Source organism: Momordica charantia (assembly GCF_013281855.1).
Source record: "Momordica charantia cultivar OHB3-1 chromosome 2 unlocalized genomic scaffold, Mcharantia_2.0 BLBB01000002.1, whole genome shotgun sequence".
Taxonomy (NCBI): Eukaryota; Viridiplantae; Streptophyta; class Magnoliopsida; order Cucurbitales; family Cucurbitaceae; genus Momordica; species Momordica charantia.
Window position 1 is genome coordinate 4,661,325 of NW_028275160.1, and position 19,959 is coordinate 4,681,283.

The 19,959-nt window shown below is 34.4% G+C and overlaps 3 protein-coding genes, 1 long non-coding RNA gene and 1 other non-coding gene across 9 annotated transcripts; 2 read left to right on the plus strand and 3 right to left on the minus strand.

Moving 5' to 3' along the window:
- Positions 1 to 64: 64 nt before the first annotated feature.
- Positions 65 to 4,496, plus strand: LOC111017991 (Xanthine/uracil permease family protein). 2 transcript variants are annotated; one of them, XM_022293911.2, is made up of 14 exons: positions 65 to 207; positions 1,106 to 1,203; positions 1,394 to 1,570; positions 2,004 to 2,104; positions 2,217 to 2,292; positions 2,540 to 2,599; positions 2,681 to 2,868; positions 2,955 to 3,051; positions 3,145 to 3,231; positions 3,326 to 3,384; positions 3,489 to 3,580; positions 3,703 to 3,780; positions 3,854 to 4,014; positions 4,099 to 4,496. In XM_022293911.2, exons 1-14 carry the CDS (start codon positions 132 to 134, stop codon positions 4,309 to 4,311), a joined length of 1,563 nt encoding a protein of 520 aa, XP_022149603.1. In that variant the 5' UTR covers positions 65 to 131; the 3' UTR covers positions 4,312 to 4,496. The 2 variants fall into 2 exon arrangements, with proteins under 2 accessions (XP_022149603.1, XP_087977368.1); XM_088121242.1 differs by having other exon boundaries at positions 1,394 to 1,545; positions 1,979 to 2,104.
- Positions 4,497 to 5,287: 791 nt separating this feature from the next.
- LOC148212698 (small nucleolar RNA U49) lies at positions 5,288 to 5,344 on the minus strand. The gene has a single exon (XR_015789540.1). It is a non-coding gene; the product is annotated as a small nucleolar RNA U49 (small nucleolar RNA).
- A 2,825-nt stretch (positions 5,345 to 8,169) lies between these two features.
- LOC111018039 (G1/S-specific cyclin-E protein) lies at positions 8,170 to 12,784 on the plus strand. Of its 4 annotated transcripts, none has more exons than XM_022293975.2 (9): positions 8,170 to 8,545; positions 8,651 to 8,750; positions 9,116 to 9,257; positions 9,354 to 9,644; positions 9,723 to 9,870; positions 10,408 to 11,397; positions 11,488 to 11,726; positions 11,804 to 11,877; positions 12,074 to 12,784. In XM_022293975.2, exons 2-9 carry the CDS (start codon positions 8,689 to 8,691, stop codon positions 12,231 to 12,233), a joined length of 2,106 nt encoding a protein of 701 aa, XP_022149667.2. In that variant the 5' UTR covers positions 8,170 to 8,545; positions 8,651 to 8,688; the 3' UTR covers positions 12,234 to 12,784. The 4 variants fall into 4 exon arrangements, with proteins under 4 accessions (XP_022149667.2, XP_022149666.2, XP_022149668.2 ...); XM_022293976.2 differs by having other exon boundaries at positions 8,171 to 8,750; positions 12,074 to 12,197; positions 12,346 to 12,784; XM_022293974.2 differs by having other exon boundaries at positions 8,170 to 8,750.
- Positions 12,785 to 13,719: 935 nt separating this feature from the next.
- On the minus strand, positions 13,720 to 15,374 carry LOC111018116 (small ubiquitin-related modifier 1). Its single transcript, XM_022294071.2, has 3 exons — positions 15,215 to 15,374; positions 14,131 to 14,280; positions 13,720 to 14,048 (listed from the first exon to the last, which is right to left on the minus strand). Exons 1-3 carry the CDS (start codon positions 15,308 to 15,310, stop codon positions 13,983 to 13,985), a joined length of 312 nt encoding a protein of 103 aa, XP_022149763.1. The 5' UTR covers positions 15,311 to 15,374; the 3' UTR covers positions 13,720 to 13,982.
- On the minus strand, positions 14,433 to 15,046 carry LOC148212699 (uncharacterized). The gene is made up of 2 exons (XR_015789497.1): positions 14,897 to 15,046; positions 14,433 to 14,726 (listed from the first exon to the last, which is right to left on the minus strand). It is a non-coding gene; the product is annotated as an uncharacterized LOC148212699 (long non-coding RNA).
- Positions 15,375 to 19,959: the final 4,585 nt, after the last annotated feature.

Genomic DNA, 19,959 nt, shown 5'->3' on the forward strand with positions numbered 1-19,959 from the left:
TTTATTTTTTCCCCCCTTGCTTTTGCTGTTCACTTTATATCTATACTTTACCTTCTTCAACTCTTTTTGTTCTTCGGTTTCTTCGGTCTGATCTCTGCCTCAAGCGAAAGCAGCCGTGAGAAGCCACAACAATGGCTGACATTACTCACCCTCCCATGGAACAGCTCCAGGACCTCGAGTACTGCATAGACTCCAACCCGCCATGGGGTAAGCTTCTCCCCCTTTTCATCTCTCCCTTTAGTTTTTAGAATTTCCATGTCCATGTCTGTGTCCACTGAAAATCGTTTGGGGAGATTACTCATTGGCCTTCCTGAAGGAGTAAGGTCGAGAAAATGGTTGGTTGGTTTTACAGGGATGATGGTAATGGTAGGTTGTTTTTTAAGTAACTGCACTTGGGAATGTCAGGGAGTTCCATAGCGTTAGGAGTTTTCTCTCCATTTCTGTATTGGTCTCTGTTTTTGCTTGTGTTCTTTCGTTAGAGAGTTTCGGTCGTGACACGACTGGTTGTGAACCGTATCGTGCAAGCTTCTACTGTAGAGGTTTCCAAGGAAATTCATATTCGAAAAAGAAAACATTTTTTTAGGTATTGTCTGGTTGTTGGTATTCAAAAAGAAATGGAGTGAGGGTAGGACGTGGAATGTCCTGGTATTCCAAGTTTCTAAAGCTTCGTTCTGTGGATGCAAAACTGCAATCCAGCTTTCAAAATTCAAATTGATTGATGAAGACTGTTAACCCATTTGATGATTTCTCGCATACCCTGATAAATTTTCAATAAAATTTTGCATTTTTACGATCAGTCACCCATGACGGCGGTATTTTATCTCGATGATAGTTAGTTTGGGTCCAGGGTTAGGTGTGTCATGCAATATATGACGAACATTATGACATTTCAATGTCTGGAAGGATAGCACTTTTCTTCTTCTAGCTTTTTCCCTTAGCCCCTGTAAGACAAGCATTATTTGGTGGTGGTCTTGTAATACACAATTTGCAAACCACACATAAATGGCTGTGCCCCTAATTATCAGATGCTATATGCTTTCTGATGGATTAGGAAATGCCTGTTTTACTACTCCTATTGAGTTAATAAAATGATGTTATTTTGCAGCTGAAACCATCCTACTAGCTTTTCAGAATTACATTCTGATGCTGGGCACCACTGTGATGATTCCTTCCTTAATTGTCCCTGCTATGGGTGGAGATAATGTAAGCTGGTTTGTTTTCGATTTGTTTTGAATTTGTTTACGGATAAGTTAGGATTTCCATATGGCAATCTTTCTTTTTATCTCACTTTGGTAAAATATGAGTAGAATTTCAAGCCAGTTATCTCCCTTCGTTTTGTACTCCATTGATCCCATATTACCTTCTTTTTTTTCTCTTTTTTTAATTTGTTCAGGGAGACAAAGCACGGGTTATACAGACTCTTCTTTTTGTAGCTGGCGTAAACACACTTCTCCAAGCGCTTTTCGGAACTAGGTTACCAGCAGTAGTTGGAGGCTCCTTTGCCTATGTTATTCCTATAGCTTACATTGTTGGAGACTCTTCCTTGCAACGGATTAGCGATTCTCACGAAGTAAGTTTCTCATCTTCATCTATCTTAATTGGTAGGGACTTATAGGAAATTCCATGAATACAGAATAATGTAGTCTAGCGATTCATGGTGCATACTTAATAATCAAGTGCAAGAAAGACCGTTCTCATTTATTTGTAGAGAGCGGAGTAAATATTGCTGGTGATTAGAGTCATGATATATCATGTCTGATCATTGTGTCATAACATTGTATGAAGGGAGGATTCCTGAGAAAGTTTAGGCTGTTAATTTAGAACATTTATTGTACCTGCTACACCCAGTCATAATTATTTGTGTCACGTCCATGTTAATATCAGTCAATGTTGCAGAAATATAACAGCAACTTCAAATTCATTTTTCTTCAAAAATTTTACTTGATAATTTTCTTCACTTGGTAGGGTATTGAAAGAGATCTTCCCGTGTGATTGGTTTGCAGAGATTTTTACATACGATGCGTGCTATCCAAGGAGCTCTGATTGTAGCCTCAAGCATACAAATCATTCTCGGTTACAGCCAAGTTTGGGGTTTACTCTCACGGTACATTATGTGAATGAAATAATGATGGGAACTACTGTATCACAATCCTGTTTTTTTTATGAGATATTTACATATCGATGTTGTTGATCATGTCATTGCTTTATGTGTGTAGTTTCTTCAGTCCACTGGGCATGGCACCTGTTGTTGGATTGGTTGGCCTCGGGTTGTTTCAACGAGGATTTCCTGTGGTAGGTTCTTTGGGAGGAATGTATTGTAATCTGTGGTTTACCTCCTGGATTATGCTTCCCTTAAAGTATGGAATCCTGCTACCTAACTTCGATTACAAGTCAATTCTAAAAATCTTGAAATTCATTAAACGTGCACATCTGCTTCCACATTTGTAATAAAGACAAGAAAGTTATTCCTGGGTTTCAATCTTTTCTCATAATCATTTCCATATTTCAAAAGATTTAATCAGAATATTTTCTTTTTCAGCTGGGAGAGTGTGTGGAAATTGGTTTACCCATGCTGATACTAGTCATTGGATTATCACAAGTAAGTGGTGGTTATTCTTTTGGAGTCAGTCCTCTTTGTATATTCGTCATTCTTAATTCCGCGTGTGTCGTGAAATTGCAGTATCTAAAGCATGTGAGACCCTTCAGAGATCTCCCTATTTTTGAGAGGTTTCCAGTGTTGATCTGTGTCACAATTGTTTGGATCTATTCTGTTATCTTAACTGCGGGTGGGGCATATCGGAACAAGCCCATGAAAACCCAGTTAAGCTGCCGAACTGACAGAGCGAATCTTATAACCACTGCCCCATGGTGAGCTGAAACTTACATTTCTCTTGATGTTGCCTTTATATTGTTGTTGGCAGTGAAAAGATTCATAAATATGTTTGCTGTTTCAGGTTCAAGTTTCCATACCCTTTGCAGTGGGGTCCCCCTACATTCTCAGCTGGTCATTCATTTGCTATGATGGCTGCTGTTCTTGTTTCAATGGTTGAGGTATTTCTTCTTCCCACGTTCTGAGAATGAATTTATGAGTAAAAAACTTGGTGCTTCTGAGAATTCTTCTTGACCCACAATTTTTTATCGCAGTCAACCGGTGCATACAAGGCAGCATCTCGTTTGGCAATCGCCACTCCTCCTCCTGCTTATGTTCTGAGCCGAGGCATCGGTTGGCAGGTAAGCTGGTTTAATTCGCTTGCCTACTGTCATCTTGGAGCTTCTTATACATGAAACCGAATCGAAATGAGAATTTGGTTTATTTTCTTGGTAGGGGATCGGCGTCCTGCTGAATGGTCTGTTTGGAACCAGCACTGGTGCAACTGTTGCTGTGTAAGATGGACCCTTTTATGGTGGATAAGTGTTTATTTGTTGTCTTCTTTCTTGCCTTTTTGGACAAAAATCAACTCGTTCAAGGTTGCCATTGTGTACTGCAGGGAAAATGTGGGACTTCTCGGGCTTACCCGTGTCGGAAGTCGAAGGGTTGTCCAAATTTCTGCTGGCTTCATGATATTTTTCTCTACCTTGGGTACGTATTCACTAGAATTCAGATGAAAACAAGTTATTCCTGTAGTAGACTATCTTTTTCGAATCATGAGAGGCCCAATCTAAGTCTTTCCCAATCGAGTTTCTGACATTCTACATTTGCAGGTAAATTTGGAGCTGTCTTTGCATCTATACCCATCCCTATATTTGCTGCAATGTACTGTGTTCTCTTCGGCCTCGTCGGTACGCACCAAAACTCAAACCAACTTCACTCATTCACATTACAATCCTGACAGAAACTGCTTGTTTTTTTCAGCTTCAGTTGGATTATCCTTTCTCCAGTTCACCAACATGAACTCCATGAGAAACCTCATCATCACAGGACTCTCACTGTTCCTCGGATTATCCATTCCCCAGTTCTTCAACGAATACTGGAACCCAGCCCGCCGAGGCCTCGTTCATTCGAACGCAGCATGGGTAAATTCTTAGTACCGAATCGCCTGAGAAGCTCAAAAAAGATGTTTATACTATTCTAATGTTGGGTTTGGTTTGAATTTGTAGTTCAATGCATTTCTGAACACAATATTCTCGTCGCCAGTAACAGTGTCGTTGATAGTGGCAGTGTTTCTTGACAACACATTGGAAGTAGAAAAATCGAAGAAAGATAGAGGAATGCCATGGTGGGTGAAATTCAGAACGTTCAGAGGAGACAACAGAAACGAAGAGTTTTATACTTTGCCATTCAACCTCAACCGTTTTTTCCCGCCAACTTAAAATTTGAATCTAGTTTAGCTTTATTCTTCTTCTTCCATCTCTCATTCACAGAACCCTTGGGCCGATCTCAATCTTTCTCTTTCATTACATTTTTTGTGGACCATTTGTAAATGGGTCCTGGACGATCGTAGAGAATTTGATCCATGCTTTTGTAGATGCAATAAAATTTGTTGGAAATTAGGGTTTTTTGGTGGGAACTTAATTAGGGTTCTTAGGGGCTACGAGCTTGTTCGGCAACTTTGGCAAACGAGAGTTCAAGTTCGCATCACGGGTTAAACATGAAAATGGAGTTTGGTTACTGATTTTACACGTTATTTTTGTAAAATTTTAAAGTTTTTTACTTTATTTGGAAAAAAACGTTTCACTCTTTTTTAAATAACTTTTTACAGGATTTGAAAATAACATTTACTTTATATCATTTATAAAGTGCATATATGCTAACATTTATTTTATTTTCGAGTCGTATCAAAATTCCAACTTTTTTAACAGGCTCGAGGAGCTTTTTCAAGGAGTTGAAAATTTGGGTAAAGAAAATAAACCCAATTTCAAAGCTTTTATTTGCGCCTCTTAAAATAGTTTAAGCGTGGAATTTATATTCCATTCAGAAACTAGAAACTAGAAAGCCAAAGGATCAATGAGGTTTTGGTAACCTTACAAAATAAAAAGGAGAATTATTGATTAATTGAAAATCTAAAGATCACCAAGATGCACAAATATTTTTAATTTGAACAAATAACCCGAAGACATTGAGTGTATTCAACTAAGAAAAAGAATGAAGACATTGAAATTAAAGAACTTGGATCTGTAAAAGGACAAAAAGCTTCTGGCAAAATCTGATAGAAAGGCAATGCGATGGCGCCTATTTCCGGTAACAATGTCGCCGGTGGAGGAGCATCGACACGGCCATAAAGTGAAAAAGAAGAAGAAGAAGAAGAAGAAGAAGAAGAAGAAGAAGAATCCCTCAGAGAACCATTTCAAATCACTGATAAAGCGTCATACGGCACTTGCAATTTCAAGGATTTCCTCATTGGGATAAACTTAAAAGTAAAAAAGCGAACCCTAAACTCTAAAGTGTAAACCCTAGAACACTGAAAATAAGAAATCATCTTTGAACCGAAAGATAGAAAGCCAAATGTGGAAGATGGCAGTCGCTACATATAGACGTCAAACATAAACCCTAATCGGGAGGGCTTCTCTTTTTGGGCTTTCTATCGCAAGTTGGGCCTCGCTTTGTGGTTAGGCCCACGTGTAATGGTCAATGAATGGGCCCCATAGCAAGCTTCCGGCCTGTGATGTTTTTTGTTAGTGGACTTCTTTTAAATTCAGATTTCTCTAGGGTCTATTTGGGTTAATTATTGTTTGGTTAAAAAACATTGTTAGGTAAAATACACATCTAGACATCTAGTCTCTTTCTAGTCTTAATAAGGGTATATTTAATTTCTGAAGGTATCTTTTTAGTCTCTAAAGTTTGCAAAATAGTTTAAAATAGTGTATGAGTTAAATTAAATTGATTGTTAGTTAAATAACAGTAGAATGACATGATATTGCTGATATGACAATTTTGAAATAAAACATCATTTTTTATGACTTTTACAATTGTACGTGGATGACTTGTGGATGAGTTAGAGATGGGAATATGGAGAATCTATAGGACAAAAAGAGTGACGGGTAGTTTTTGGATCGTGTGGCATTTTTTGCTATCTTTAGGTATCCATTACAAACGGCTTTATAGCTTCTTGTGCTTACTTGATTTTGGCGACGGAGAGCTTTTGTGTAATCTACTAAACCACATGTGTTAGGAATGGTCGACCAATCCTTCTTCCCATCTTTTTATATGTCTTTTATCTTTGACATGTTTCTTGGCTTAGACCAATAATTCTTAGGACTATGTTAATTCTTACCAATAAAAGATATTTCAAGCTCAAAGTGTCTAGTAATGATGACAAGCTCAAAGTGTCTAGTAATGATGAACCTTGCTATTCCTATTCAGTATTCACTTGTTACACTGGTTTATTTGAGTTCTTTAGCTTTATACAACTTGATAACTTAAAATTTGGAACTTTTGTAACTTGAAATTTCAAATAGGATAATATGTCTTCTTTAGGAAGAACAACAAAATATATCACTGCCATTGATGAAAAAGATGATAATCTAATTGGAGTTTTAAGAGAATTTACTACCGTTTAAAGGAAAGTGATAGATAGATTGATCGTTCTATCCTAACATGTGAATTATGAAATTGACCGTTCCATATTTTTGAGAAATTTTTTATCTAGATGGGTTGCTTTCTTTTGGTCGATATAAATCTATTCTTAGAAAAATATGGCAGAAAGATGTATTTATCGTCTTTCGTGTTTTGTTTGTTTGTCTTTTTTTTAAACCCTTGTTTTAATCACTATTGAACAGCTACAATATTTATTTATCGATACTTCCATGAAAAAATTCTTTATTAAGGCCGTATTCGTTTAAAATCATTACTGTTTTTAGGACTTGAAATGTGGCAAAATTACCTAAAAGACTTTCAATCAAATATCTTACCAAACATCTAATTCGATTCCCATGGTTTAAAGTGTGAAAAAGAGAGAAGAATAATTAGAAAACGCTTTTGTGATTTGGATGTTTCAATACATTTCCATAATTTAGTAATAAATTAATTACTTTCTTAAAGAATTACGTGAGACATATTTCTGTCTTTTCTTGATTTCCCAAACAAATCGAATAATATAAAATCAAAATTCCCGAGATATTTTGCATTAGATTAAATAAATAAATAAAACATTCAATTTCGCATGATTGGAGGCAAATAATGCATAGTGCATGTGTGTAGAAAAATATTTTAATTAAATGGGTCGCAGCGGCACCGCACATGCACCCACGATTCTCTACATCTGTCGCATGCTAATAAAACCCATAACATACACGTCATCACTTAAACAGCCACGTGGACCCGACCATTAACTCTCGAATTTCCTCCGTTTTACACTTCGGATAAAGCCACGCCTTTTTCCTTCTTGGTGAGTGGGTCCCGCAGCCGCTCGCTGTGATTGGGTCTCCACTGTGGGGTGGGACCGTCTACAAATTATAATTATTATTGGAGTGCGCAACTATTCTAATCTAATATTATTATATTATTACTTTTTTTTTTCTGCTTATTTATCGAGTTTTCGAAATCAAAGCTTAAATATAAATGTGTAAGCCTGACAAAAATAAAACTTGTTTTTGTCTCATTTATTAGATTAACATAAAGCAATAGGCTTAACGTGCCAAATAAACCAGAGGGTGCTAAAGTAATTTCCTCCTACTTTTGGAGTAGTTGGGAATTTTTCTCTCTCTCTCTCTCTCTCTCTTTTTTTAAATGCTATTATACCTTGAAAAAGCTCTGTGATATTATTGTAAATATCTAGACTTTTTACCATCTATATCAATATCCACATATATAGTTGATTTTAAAATAAAATTCAGTGGAATATTTGGTTCAGCTCAAATAAAAATATTTCTGCATATGGAGAGAAAAAAAAAATTAACTCGTACATTTTTTTTCCTTTTCTACAAAACCTCACTGAATTTTCCTTTTTATGAATTCAACTAATTTTAAAGTGGTGGATTTAAATAAAATCGTTGAACCAAATTTTTAAGATAAAAGAGTAAAAAAAATAAGAAAAATTTTATATATAAATAATTTAAAATATTTGTCACTAATAATTAATTTAAGAATAAGAATACTCGCAGTCGGAGATTTAAATCTCAACTGCTACGTGTGGTTTACTCAAATTAATTAAAAAGAAAACAATAAGAACGAAATTAGGTTAGAAAAAATGAAAATTAAGGAAAATCGAGGGGAGGGAAGTAAATATTGTTGGTTGCAGGAAACGGGCGCTAGAATTGTCCGCAGGCGATCGAGGCGGTGAAGTTCCATCGTCTATGGCGAGTCGACCTACCCTCTCCTCCGAGATCTCTGCCTCTTTCTTCTTTGTTTGTTTCTCTGTGGCCCTGAATTTACCATGACGCCCTTCGCTTATTCAACTTCAATTCGGTAATATATTGGATGTGATGCCACCCTTCAATTCGAAGCCAACTGATTCTTTCTCCAATTTTCTCAAGCTCATGAAATTCGGTGGATTTTGTTGCTGTTACACCATTGATTCCCCTCGTAATTCGTTTCGTTGCTCTGTTACTTCACCGGTTCGGGGCTTTAATTCACCCGCCGTCTTGCTCTTGGATATGAAGTTCCGCGGTAGTTGTTTTGTTTCGCCATGGAATCTCCCCGGTCTGGTCCTTGAGTCCGTTTTTCTGTGTTTGTATTATGATGCATAAGCATGCGTTGGGTGGGTGTATGCAGCTTTTTAATCACTGGTAATTTGGTGGCAACCCAACGTGATGTTAATGGGGAATGATGATGATGCGCGATGCGTGTTTCCTCTGACCAATTTGCAAATCGGGTATGGTGTTGTTCCTTTTGACTTAATTCCTTTTGGAGAAAATAATCCATTGCATTACCAAAATGATGGTTTGAGGGTTGGGTTTGTTGATATGTTGGATTTGTATGTTTCTGATTGGCTTTGATTGAATGAATTCGCGTTCAACCTGCTTGATATTCGGACTAATGGGGAGGAATCCAAATTTGGTCGTGTCGTTTAAATGTTGCTACTTCTAATCGCAATGTTTTCTTTATTGTATTTGTAATCGTGTAGGTGATTTTTTGGATAAGTCTCTGTATCTAGCCGATTTCAATTGTTGGTGAAGTAGTATCTGTTCGATGTTTAATTGTTTTCCCCCTTTTTGGTTGATGCTTTCATTAATTCAGAGACTTGCAGTCTTATCTCTCTGATCTTAGCCTCTTCTTGGCGCTCGAGAGTAAAAAAATATATATCTTGGTGGACAATCGGCCATGGTTGAGAAAACTTGGTTCACGGTCTGCTCGCTTGTGGCAGCTGATGGTTACGAAGGTTCATAGCAACTTTATTCATGTTAAACTTAGTTTTTATCAATTTTCTGATGGGTTAGACTGCAAATGAACTTCACGTTTACTCTTCTATTTTCAGTCGAGGCTCTCTCCTTTTGCAAACACCAAAGCCCGGAAGGATAGAAAGAGAGAACGGGTGCCTTATCAGAGACCCAAAATTACTAAACCAAAGAAGTTTCTGCGGTGGTCCCCATTGATCGATGCAGTAACAATTTCTCGAAAGAAACTTCTGCTTCCTGTGCTTCCTATGAAGAACCTTGGAAAATCCTTTGTACTGAACAGTGAATTGCATAGGACGTTGTATGGTTTTATTGTTTTTGAAGTTTCATGGAACAATGTCAGAGGGATAAACTATTTCAATGAGCTTCAGGTACCAACCCTTCCACATGCTTCTACTGTTTTCTGTCTTGTAGTTGTGTGCGTTCAATGATTTACATCTCACCTGCAGACAGATACATCTCTGGCCATAGAGGCTAAATATATGCAACGATGGGAATTTGATTGCATATCCCAAGCTGCAGGGTGCATATCTGCCTGGTTCTCAGGTTCACTCTCAGATCAGCTGCTGTTGAAGAATTATTTGGACTCGATCACAGGTAGTTCTTAGTGTTTCTTGATTAATTAGACCTAAATGATATTAGGAATGCAAGTACGTCCATTTTGTTGTTTGTGTGAGAGACTTGTAACAGTGTACTGATTGGCTTTGCTTTTTAGTTAATTGGATGCTTCCTATATCAAGGGTAATTTACAAGGTGCCTTGTTTGATAACTTTCTTGCAATGCTTAGAGTATAGTGTTATTTCTAGCCTTGGTATCAATTGACATAGTTCTTGGCTATGGTGGGCTGATGTGTAGCAGACTCCCTATTCTTATTTCTTTCCTCCCAACTATTGTTTTTATTTTAGTCTTTAAATTTTGTATAATTATACACTGCTTGAAGATGACTGTACCATGACTTTTATCCCATTTTCATACTAGAAACTGCTTTAGTATAATTTGGTTTAATCCTTTTCTATGATCTAAGCATGTCTTAGGCTGTAAGCATTGAGTTGAAGATGCTTGCTTGAACTAGCATACCTGTGATGGCCTAGAAAGCACCCACTTAATAATTCAATTTTCATTGTCATTTTTCAGGAGAGATTTTCTATGATGCTGAAGAAGTTTTCCATGATGCTGAAGACAATTACCTCAATGGCATTCCCATTGTTGAGGATGAGATTATCTCCTATAAAAGCTTATACATTAGTAATGATTTTCTGGAGTGCACTGATGATGAATTGAACTTACATTCCACCACTCCAGAAGACAGCATGAATACACCACAGACACCTCCTCCTACTGGTCCTAATAAGAGAAGAAAAGTAACAAAATCTATTCGCGCAAGGAATTTAGAAGATACCTTCTTGGAAGAGAGAGAAAATAAAATTAGGGATTCACCCAGTGTCTCAGAGATTTATGTAGCTGATTGTCAGGACGTAGTTGAGGCTACACAATACAAAGATGTATTGATTTTGTTTAGGTTCAATGACCGCGACCTTCCATTTAAATTAAGGCAAATAATAATGTCTGATCTACGGTTGCTCACTTTGTTAGAAGCTGGTCTGCCATCTTGGGTCATTTTCCTTCAATCTTACCCTGTGTTTTGTCATGTCTATCGGCCTTGGATGTGCCATTTTGCAAGAGCTTTATACGTGCTGGTATCAGTTATCACTGTTCTCATAGGATTCTATGATTTATACAAAAATGTCCCACTTTTGAAGGCAGCAGCATCTCATTTGTGTGGACCCCTTTTTGATTGGATAGAGACTTGGGAGATGGTATCAAGGATCAAATACTTGGGAACAATGTTATTCTTACATAATTTTGAGAAAGCTATTAAGTGGTTTCTTACTCTTTCTCGTACCACGCGATCTTTTCTTTCTATTATGGCTCAACCATTCACAAGTCCTGTCATTGAACTTTTTGGATTCCTTCTTCCTGCTGGCAACACTTTTATTGAAGTTTTCGGTAACTTCTTTTCGGTGATCTGGGATGTGATTGAATTTTGTTGCAGTCTCGTTGTTGACTTAATTGAGTTGTTGCTCTTACCAATATGGTTCATTTTCTCAACCGTCTGGAGCTGTGGTAGGTCTTTTCTTCCTATTTATTTTTTAAATCTTTTTCAGTGAAGTCGGTATTTCACAATATTTCTAATATCGTTTCTTTTCTTTGCAGTTACAGTGATCTTGCTTCCTATATTGTGGATCATTTCAGAAATACTATATGCTCCGATCAGAGCTGTCCTATCATTAGCTGGTTTCCTGGGTTACGTATGCACATGCTTTTATGAAATGTTTGGAGATGTACGGCGTTTTCTCAGTAGTGTTTTTCAAGTTGCTTCTGTTACAGAAGTAACAGTCGTCACTTCCGAGGTTTCAGTTTGGCGTACACTTTGGAATGATCTCTTCTCCCAGGTACTATACTGTGAACTACAGCTCATATTATAATGTGGCAACTTTGCAATTAAATTAGTGGCAAATCTTTGCTTCAGGTGTTTCGAGCTCTTAGAAGTATATTACATGGATTTGTTGCCTTCTTCACTGCTTGCAACAGACATCGGCTCAGGTAGGCTTGTGTTTGGTTTATACATAGTCTCTTGTCAATTGCTAGGATAATCTCACAATTTTTCGTGCTGGAGGTGTTGAAACAAAATTGAAAAAAAAAAAAAGAAGTGAAATATATTCCTTCTGAAACTTAGTTCTTCCATTGGATATTCAATAACACTTTTTAACTCGGAATCCCTTCTTCCATGATGCAACAGCATCTATAATTATGTACAGGAATGTTTTCAAAGATTATCTGGTCGAGCGAGAGGCTCAGAGCAGGAAGCAAGCAGCAGTAGACACATATACATACCCCAAAATCTGGCTAGTGTTTATGGAAAGGTTCTTTTCTATCTCACTTGCTCAAATAAGCAATAATGACTATTCCCATAGTTCTGTCTAGTTTCTTGTAAATTCTAAATCATTGAGCACCCGAGACTTAATGACTGAATATCTGAGGGTTGTTCTAACAACTTTGTTGTGTTCACAGTCTGTGGAAAAGCGAAAAGTTCACGCGGAGTAGAAGTTTGTTGGGTTAATCAGATGATTAGAAAACATAAGAAATATACCATATACCCTTGTGCATATTTAGTACATTTTAGTCGAACATACACTCACAAGCAGCACGTCTTAGCAATGGAGGGGAAAGTATAATTATACCGTACAAAGTTGCACGACTTGTACAGCTTTATACCTTTGTTCCTTTATTTTGCCCCAATTTTCCTCCATAAACTTCCCCTCCAAATTGAGATGGTTCTAGTTTTCCCTTCTAGATGACGAACTGTTGTAAATCACTGGATGTAAATAGTATGTAAAATTAGTGTACAAAATACAAATGTAACATCCTACCTCAGGTTTTGATTTGATTGTATGACATTTAGTTAAACTTTGATAGATATTTCTGATGGAGATAAGTTCAGAAGTTCCTACATGCTTCGCAATACATTCCTCCGAGCTCTAAAATTGATTTATATTTTCAGTACAATTTTGTATCAATATACCTTCAAGCTTCGGATTCGAAATAACAATAATGAAAATGAAGAAGAATATAACCAATTGTGTTCTAGCATATGTATATAATGAATAATAATTGTTGCGCATGAAAAAACCGATCTTTAAGCAGCTTTTTATTATGGCTACTTGCCATAGTAGCTAATTCATGCACGTAGGATTTAAAAAGAAAAAAACATTCATTTTATTGTACGGACAATTATTTTAATATTGTCGAAAGAAAATTAATATTTTTGAAACTATTTTAAAAATATTATAATTTTCCCTTTATTGGTTGTCGTGTCTCAATATTTTTTAAAATAGTTTCAAAATAATTATATTTAAATAATTAAGTTTTACTCTTACAATAAAAAAAAGGCCTCTATTGTGCAGTTTTTTAAAAGGATTTTAATTCTACTCTTCATTGACATAAAAAAAATAACTAAAAAAGGAACTCTTTAAGGAGGAAAAGCGAACAAATGAAGTAAATGATTGATAAAAACATCCATCAACAGTAAGGTTTTATATATCTACCCTCAAATGGTGTTGTTACAGAACACTATCATTCAAAAATTCAAATCGACACTCGAGCCGAGTCAAATTTAATCCCTCTGCTTTAGCATTCTTCAGACATATCATTTCTAATTGGAAAAGGTTTCCAACTATACCAAATTTCTATGAGATTGGCAAAAACAAACCATTCTTCTTATGGACCACCTAATTCTTCTAAATTTTTTACAACTTAGCATTCATAGTTGGAAAGGGTACCAATTGAAAATTTTTAAAACTCGAGGGACTAAATTGAAAAGGCAAACTTTAACAAGTTAGAGCTAGTTTTCACACTTTAGAATGAGGGACTAAATCTAAAACAATGTGAGAAAGTAAACCAGAGCTGTCCAACTATTTTTAATACTTCCCAGTAAGGCTTCCAATCCGTACAGCAAGCCAAGAAATATTTGATGTGAGAAGAGATTACTGACCAAACACTAAAGCCCTTTAACCAGTTAAAGCTAGTTTTGACATTTTAGAAAGGAGACTATTATGAGAACATTCGAATCTACAAAGCCTACTAATAAGCCTGCAAGCAAGTACAATGAAAATACTAGTTCGTAAAGGAACAGAGCCAGCAGCACGTATTCAATGAGTAGATCCACCAGTCTGGTGCAACATTGCATCAATCTCATCACCATCCTCCATCTCTAGCTGATACGACACATGGTTTTATTAGAATTACATGAATTTAATCTAGAATACCTATCTGAGCTTAGATCAGATAAAAGGCTACCTCATCGGGAGTCTGCTCTCCGCGAAGACGACGACCATCAAATAGAAAAGCAATGGAGTTCAGATCCACAGATTGTCGATCACAGTAAGCATTCATCAGTTTCTTCAGCTGAGTGCTCCTTTTAATCCTGAAGAACACCTCATTCCCATCCTAAAGAAACTCAAAGAATGATAACTAATGAGGTTATCTATCTTTCTTCTTTCGTAAATACAGACTCGTCGAAATCAAGAAAGTTTTGCGATCCTAAGACTATTTCTAACCAAAATTTATTTGAACTAATTGCTGTAATTGATAACCAAAAATAGAGAAGGAATAAAAGTGTACGGAGCATTTCATAAAGTACTTGATAAAGGAGAATGATGGAGAAAGGAAATGGTAACAGATAAAATGAGATAGAACAGATACAGGGAACTGAGACATATGTCACGGGAAGACAAACAGGACAGACAACAGGAAAAAGACAATTTGAGTCGATTCAATCTCTGGAAATTTGCCAAGAGGCAAGAAAAAGGCTTGGATCAATCACTCCATGACAGGAAAACTAGAGCAGTAAGAATGGGGCCAAGGATTCATAAACACTTCAATCTCCTAGCACACTGCTTAAGAATGAAAAAATTTATCAGATTAAACACACCCTCAAGTTAACCCACCATCATCTGTAACAATAATCAACGAAGACCACAGAGCAGCACTATTTAGAAACTGAATTGGCTTTGCTAGATTCTGGGAGGGGGAGAATTCAAATAACGAAAGATAACTACCGCACCTGCCACTTACAATGTTCATTTCATTTTCCGGCTTCAATTTTTGCGAATGACCAAAAGTGTTGCCCAAATATAGAACATAGAGTGAATTATAGGGATCACGATCAACAACACCTTACAAGTCTATAATTGATACTTTAGTTCCTGTTACCTAGCCGATATAGCCTAAAGAAATCGAAAAGAGAAGGCAAGGCAATTTAATGCCAAGAAACCCAAAACACATCAAAGAAATATCAAATTGAAACCCTCAAACCCAAGCTTTATTCATCAAGAACCACCAAAAAAGTATCAGACGAAATATAATCCCACAGGAAACCAACCTGGCCTTTGACCTTAAGGTTGATATGCGCCGATTGGTCGTTGGGCTTCTTGTCTTCCTCTTGCTGTGCATTCGGTGTGTTTGTGACGCCCGACATTCTTAATCTTGGCCGATTGTAGCAGAAATTAGGGTTTAAATCTTCTGACTTCCGCCTCGTGAAGACTGAAGAGAGCTCAGTCGCCTTCGTGGAAGTGGGCTGGTGGGCTGTGACTATTGGGCCTTAGCTTGAACTGTGGATCTCACTACCAGACTTTTGTTGGGCCAGCCCAAAATAGTGAAGCGGACAGTTGCATTTTGCAATATATAAAAATAAGGAAAATTCCATCTTTTTTTAAAGATAGTGTAGATGTAAATTACTCTAAAAGTCATTGCAAAACCTACCCATTGTACCTTAATCTAAGTTTGTTCATTATGTGAGAAAAAGTTGTCACAATTCATTTTTTCGATTGTTGAAGAATATCGCCTAACCATTAAAAACAACCAGAATTAAAAAAAAAAAAAAAAAGTAAAGAACGTTTTTACTCATCTGACTACTTGGTTGTCACAAAACTTTCCTTTGAGATTCATTGACTTAATATGATTGTTTTCTTTTCTTTTGTCGTATTGATTTCCTATCATTATATCTGCAGTAGTTGCAATGACATCTTTCTATTTGTCGCGACTCATCTTTCTATAGAATATATCAGTACAGTTATCAAAGTTGATGATATGTTCGGATAGACACGATTAGTTAGTTTTTTTTTCTTTTAATTGTGAGCAATAGAGAATAGGACTATAGGGCATTAAAGTATTGAGACGTGGTCCATGTGTATTATTTTGGAGAAAGAGTTAATGAGAAAGAAGAGGGAGTGGTCCTTGTTTGGTATGTCACTGTCCCACTCTTGCAAGTAGCTCACAACCAACATAATCAATCTTGCACCCACTTCCCTTCCTTAATCCTTTCCCTCCATTTCTTAATCCCCAAATTTTGTCCTTCCGCACGTTGCCCTCCGCTCACGCCTCCTTGTGTCTATTTAGTACTTAAAATTATTTTAGAGAATTTCAATTATGCTCTACTAATTTAAGTTTGCTAATCTTGTTAACTAAATGATGATATGATATGTTTATATTGAATAATTTAGCATAATGTGGCAGATGAATAACATAAAAATTAGAAAATATAGATAAAATAAAGTTGCTCAACATACCCTTTTTTGAAATAAACATATCAAATTCCTTTTATAGGTTTTTGATACTCTTCTTTATGTTCACTACTTAACTTTAAGTTATTATTAGTTAATATCATTAATGGTAGAAATAGTATAAAATCAAATTTTATTTTGTATTTGGTTGTTTCTTATTGAGATTCTTTTTGTTGTTTTTAGATTTAATGGATCAAGTGGATTATATGGTTGGCACATTTGTTTTTAAAAACTATTTTTGGATCATGTGATTTAAATAGTAAATATTCATTGTTTTCCTAAATTTAAAATGCATAATTAGATTAAGAAAGATAAAAACTTTAATAAATATATTATTTTAGATTATAAACTCATTTTATTATTTTTAATTATTTTTTTAAATTAATTAATGTAAAATATAATATATTATAAATTATAGAATATTATAGAATAATAATTATACAAGATTTATAACACATATGTTAATAAATTAGTTGATAATATTTTAGATTAAACTAGTTTACAAATATATTATTAAACCTGCTTCGAAAGTTTTTTAAAATTGAAATCCAATTTTCAAATCTATTACACAAACATTTTTTTTATTGAGAATTTGATTTCTATTTTCAAGTCACCAACCAAACCTATCCTTAAGTTCAAGGACATAGTTAAGGGATGAAATTTGTAATTTAATTATTCATTATTTTCCTGTAATTTAATTTTGAATTTGTATAAATATGCTTAGTCAATAATCTTAGTATTACGAGATGCTTAGTCATATATTTAAATATGATTTAGAGATCTTAAGAAGTTTCATTATTCTTTTAAATGGTTTTATTTTTTAGTAACTTTACTTTTATACATACCTACTTTTGTCCTATATAATATTTTCATATTTCACTTAACAAAAATACAAAATACATGTTAGCTTAGAAAATAAGCATGCATGACGTCATTCAAAACTTTTATTAGTTATATAATATGAAAATTGAGCCACAAAAGCTAAAATAATAACATTTTTTATGCAACATTTAAGAAGTAAAATAAAAATTTGAAAATACACTAATTGAATTATAGCAAAGATGACAGCTTCTGGACTAAAGTTAAATTTAAACGTAAAAGAATATAATAATTCAAATAAAAAAGACATAAAATCAAATTATAAAGAAGAAATTCATATTTCCATGACCTAACCATTGAGTGTGACATCTTAAAAACTAACCCAGAAGTTCATGGGCAAGAATCTAGATATTCTTTTTCTTGCTTGGCAAGTTGAATTTTAGACTATTTTTCATTGACTACAAACCTATTTAAATACCATAAATTGACTAAAAAAATGTTTATTTGTGGAGAAAAAATTGTACCAAATAAAAAAAAAAATCATACTCTCTGATGAAGACTCATACCTAACAAGCGTTTTGACATTTATTTCCTTTTGTGTTTCCCATTAAACCCATGTTTAACAAATGAGTTTATAATTATTGTACTAAAAACAACAAAGCTTATAATTATATAATTGTATGAGAATGATGAATCAATATAACTCCACAAAGTTTAAAATTATCTCCACGAGAATGATGAATCAATATAACTCCACAAAGTTTATAATTATCTCCACTCATATGTTGTACTAAAATATATATATATAACTCCATAAAATTTTAATATATTTTTAAATTTGATCAATTAACTCAATCTAACTTATATAGGATTTGGGTCGAAATTCATAAGTTATCATTGCCATTACAAATTCTTGTTATATTAAAATACATCAAACGTTTTCTATTTAAATCGTGATGAGTTGAGTTAAAAATAGGAAGAAAAAGATGGGTTATTAAGTGAGGTAAAAAGGGGTTTCAAATTGAGTGGTGAGGTTTAATTAAATCAAAACTTTTAATAGTTTTAAAATTATAGGACCAAATTAATATACCTTAGATATTTTTGGTAATTTTTTCTTTAAGTTTTGCTGGAAATTTAGACATTTATTGTGATTTATTGACTCAAAACCCTAATCCAAAAGTCGTAAAATTTTATGTTTGGATGTGTGACTTTATTGATATGATTGTTACTCTAGTTTGGTGGAAAGAAAACAAATTTGGTTGATTATTTTAAGTTTTACAACCAATTAATTCTTTTATCTTTAAATTAATATTTTTTATTTCTAATTAAAAGAGAACAAGAGTGATAGGAAATAACTTAATTTAGATTGTCAATATGTTTAGCATAATTAATACATATCTCTTACTAACAGGTCATAACTTCCAATCTCTTCGCTCCTACTTATACTAAAAAATATAATAACTAATTTAGATTCTACAAGTAAATATTTATAAAAATTTTAAATATGTTTTCCCAATAATTTTTTAAAAATAAATCTATGATTTGAACTTCTAAACTTGCAAAAAAGAAAAAATTATTTTATGTGTTTTCTAGCTTAATTATGTTTAAGTTTCTAACGCAACAAAAAATTGACTTTATGTAATTTAATTAAATTGAACTGTGTGGTAGAGAGATTATGATTGATCTGATTTGAAAAAGAAATGAGATTAAATAAAGCCTGTCATCGCATCTGAAAATTAAAAATAAAAATAAAAAATTGAGCAAGGGAAGAAAACAAGGGTCAAATGCTTAACAACACTGTTTTATTCAAAGGGAAAAGTCTAAATTTGGCTCTAATTTTAAATTTTGAATACTAAACCCACACTATTAATTAAAAAAACGTGTTTATTTGGGCAAATAAACACACGTGTCGACTCCAAATACACAGGTCATTAAGAACTTTTTAAGCTCTACAATTTTTTTTTTCTAATTGTAACTGTTGGATGAGTTTTTTTGTTTAGTTCTCCATTAAATTAAATCCTAAACTTAAATAAATAGTAAAACAAATGATCATCGCTATTGATTGATTTTTTTTAGTAAAAGTGTCCTTTTGGTTCATGATTTTCACCATTAATTATTTTCGTCCTTGTGTTTTATAATTGTACATTTTCTAAATAGATTTAAATGGTCTCACATGGTTTTTAAGTATCATAAAAAAGATTGGAATATATCTTTTCATTAAGTGGATATTCACACGTGTGTTATGCCCATAACACATAGCACGATCTAATAAACAATGCGATCATTAACATTTAACTCTAACGCGCCCACGTGGAATGTAATCTGGTACTGCTAATCCACCATATGCAATCACTTACACGATGTCCCTTAAAACACGATCAATAATCTTATTGCAGTACTAGTCATAAGATCGCATTACGCAATGTTTATATTTTGACACAACGATATAACCTTTCTCATAGTGGACTCGTTTTCAATTTTTTTTTTCACATTTTGCCATTGCACTTTTGCTCAAAATCAAAATTTTGTTTTTTTTCTTCGAAAAAAAAAACCCTTCAAAGATTTTGTCTTTGTCGTCCTCTTCGCGTCGCTCCAACTTCATTGATCTATTGTGCTCTATGCTCCACTGAATTGTATTTTGTTTAAGTACTTTTCCCATTCACCTATTGAATCGCATTTGCTTAAGAGGCATCACGTAATTGATCACTTGGAAGACTAATCTTATCTTCTACATGAATGCATTAAG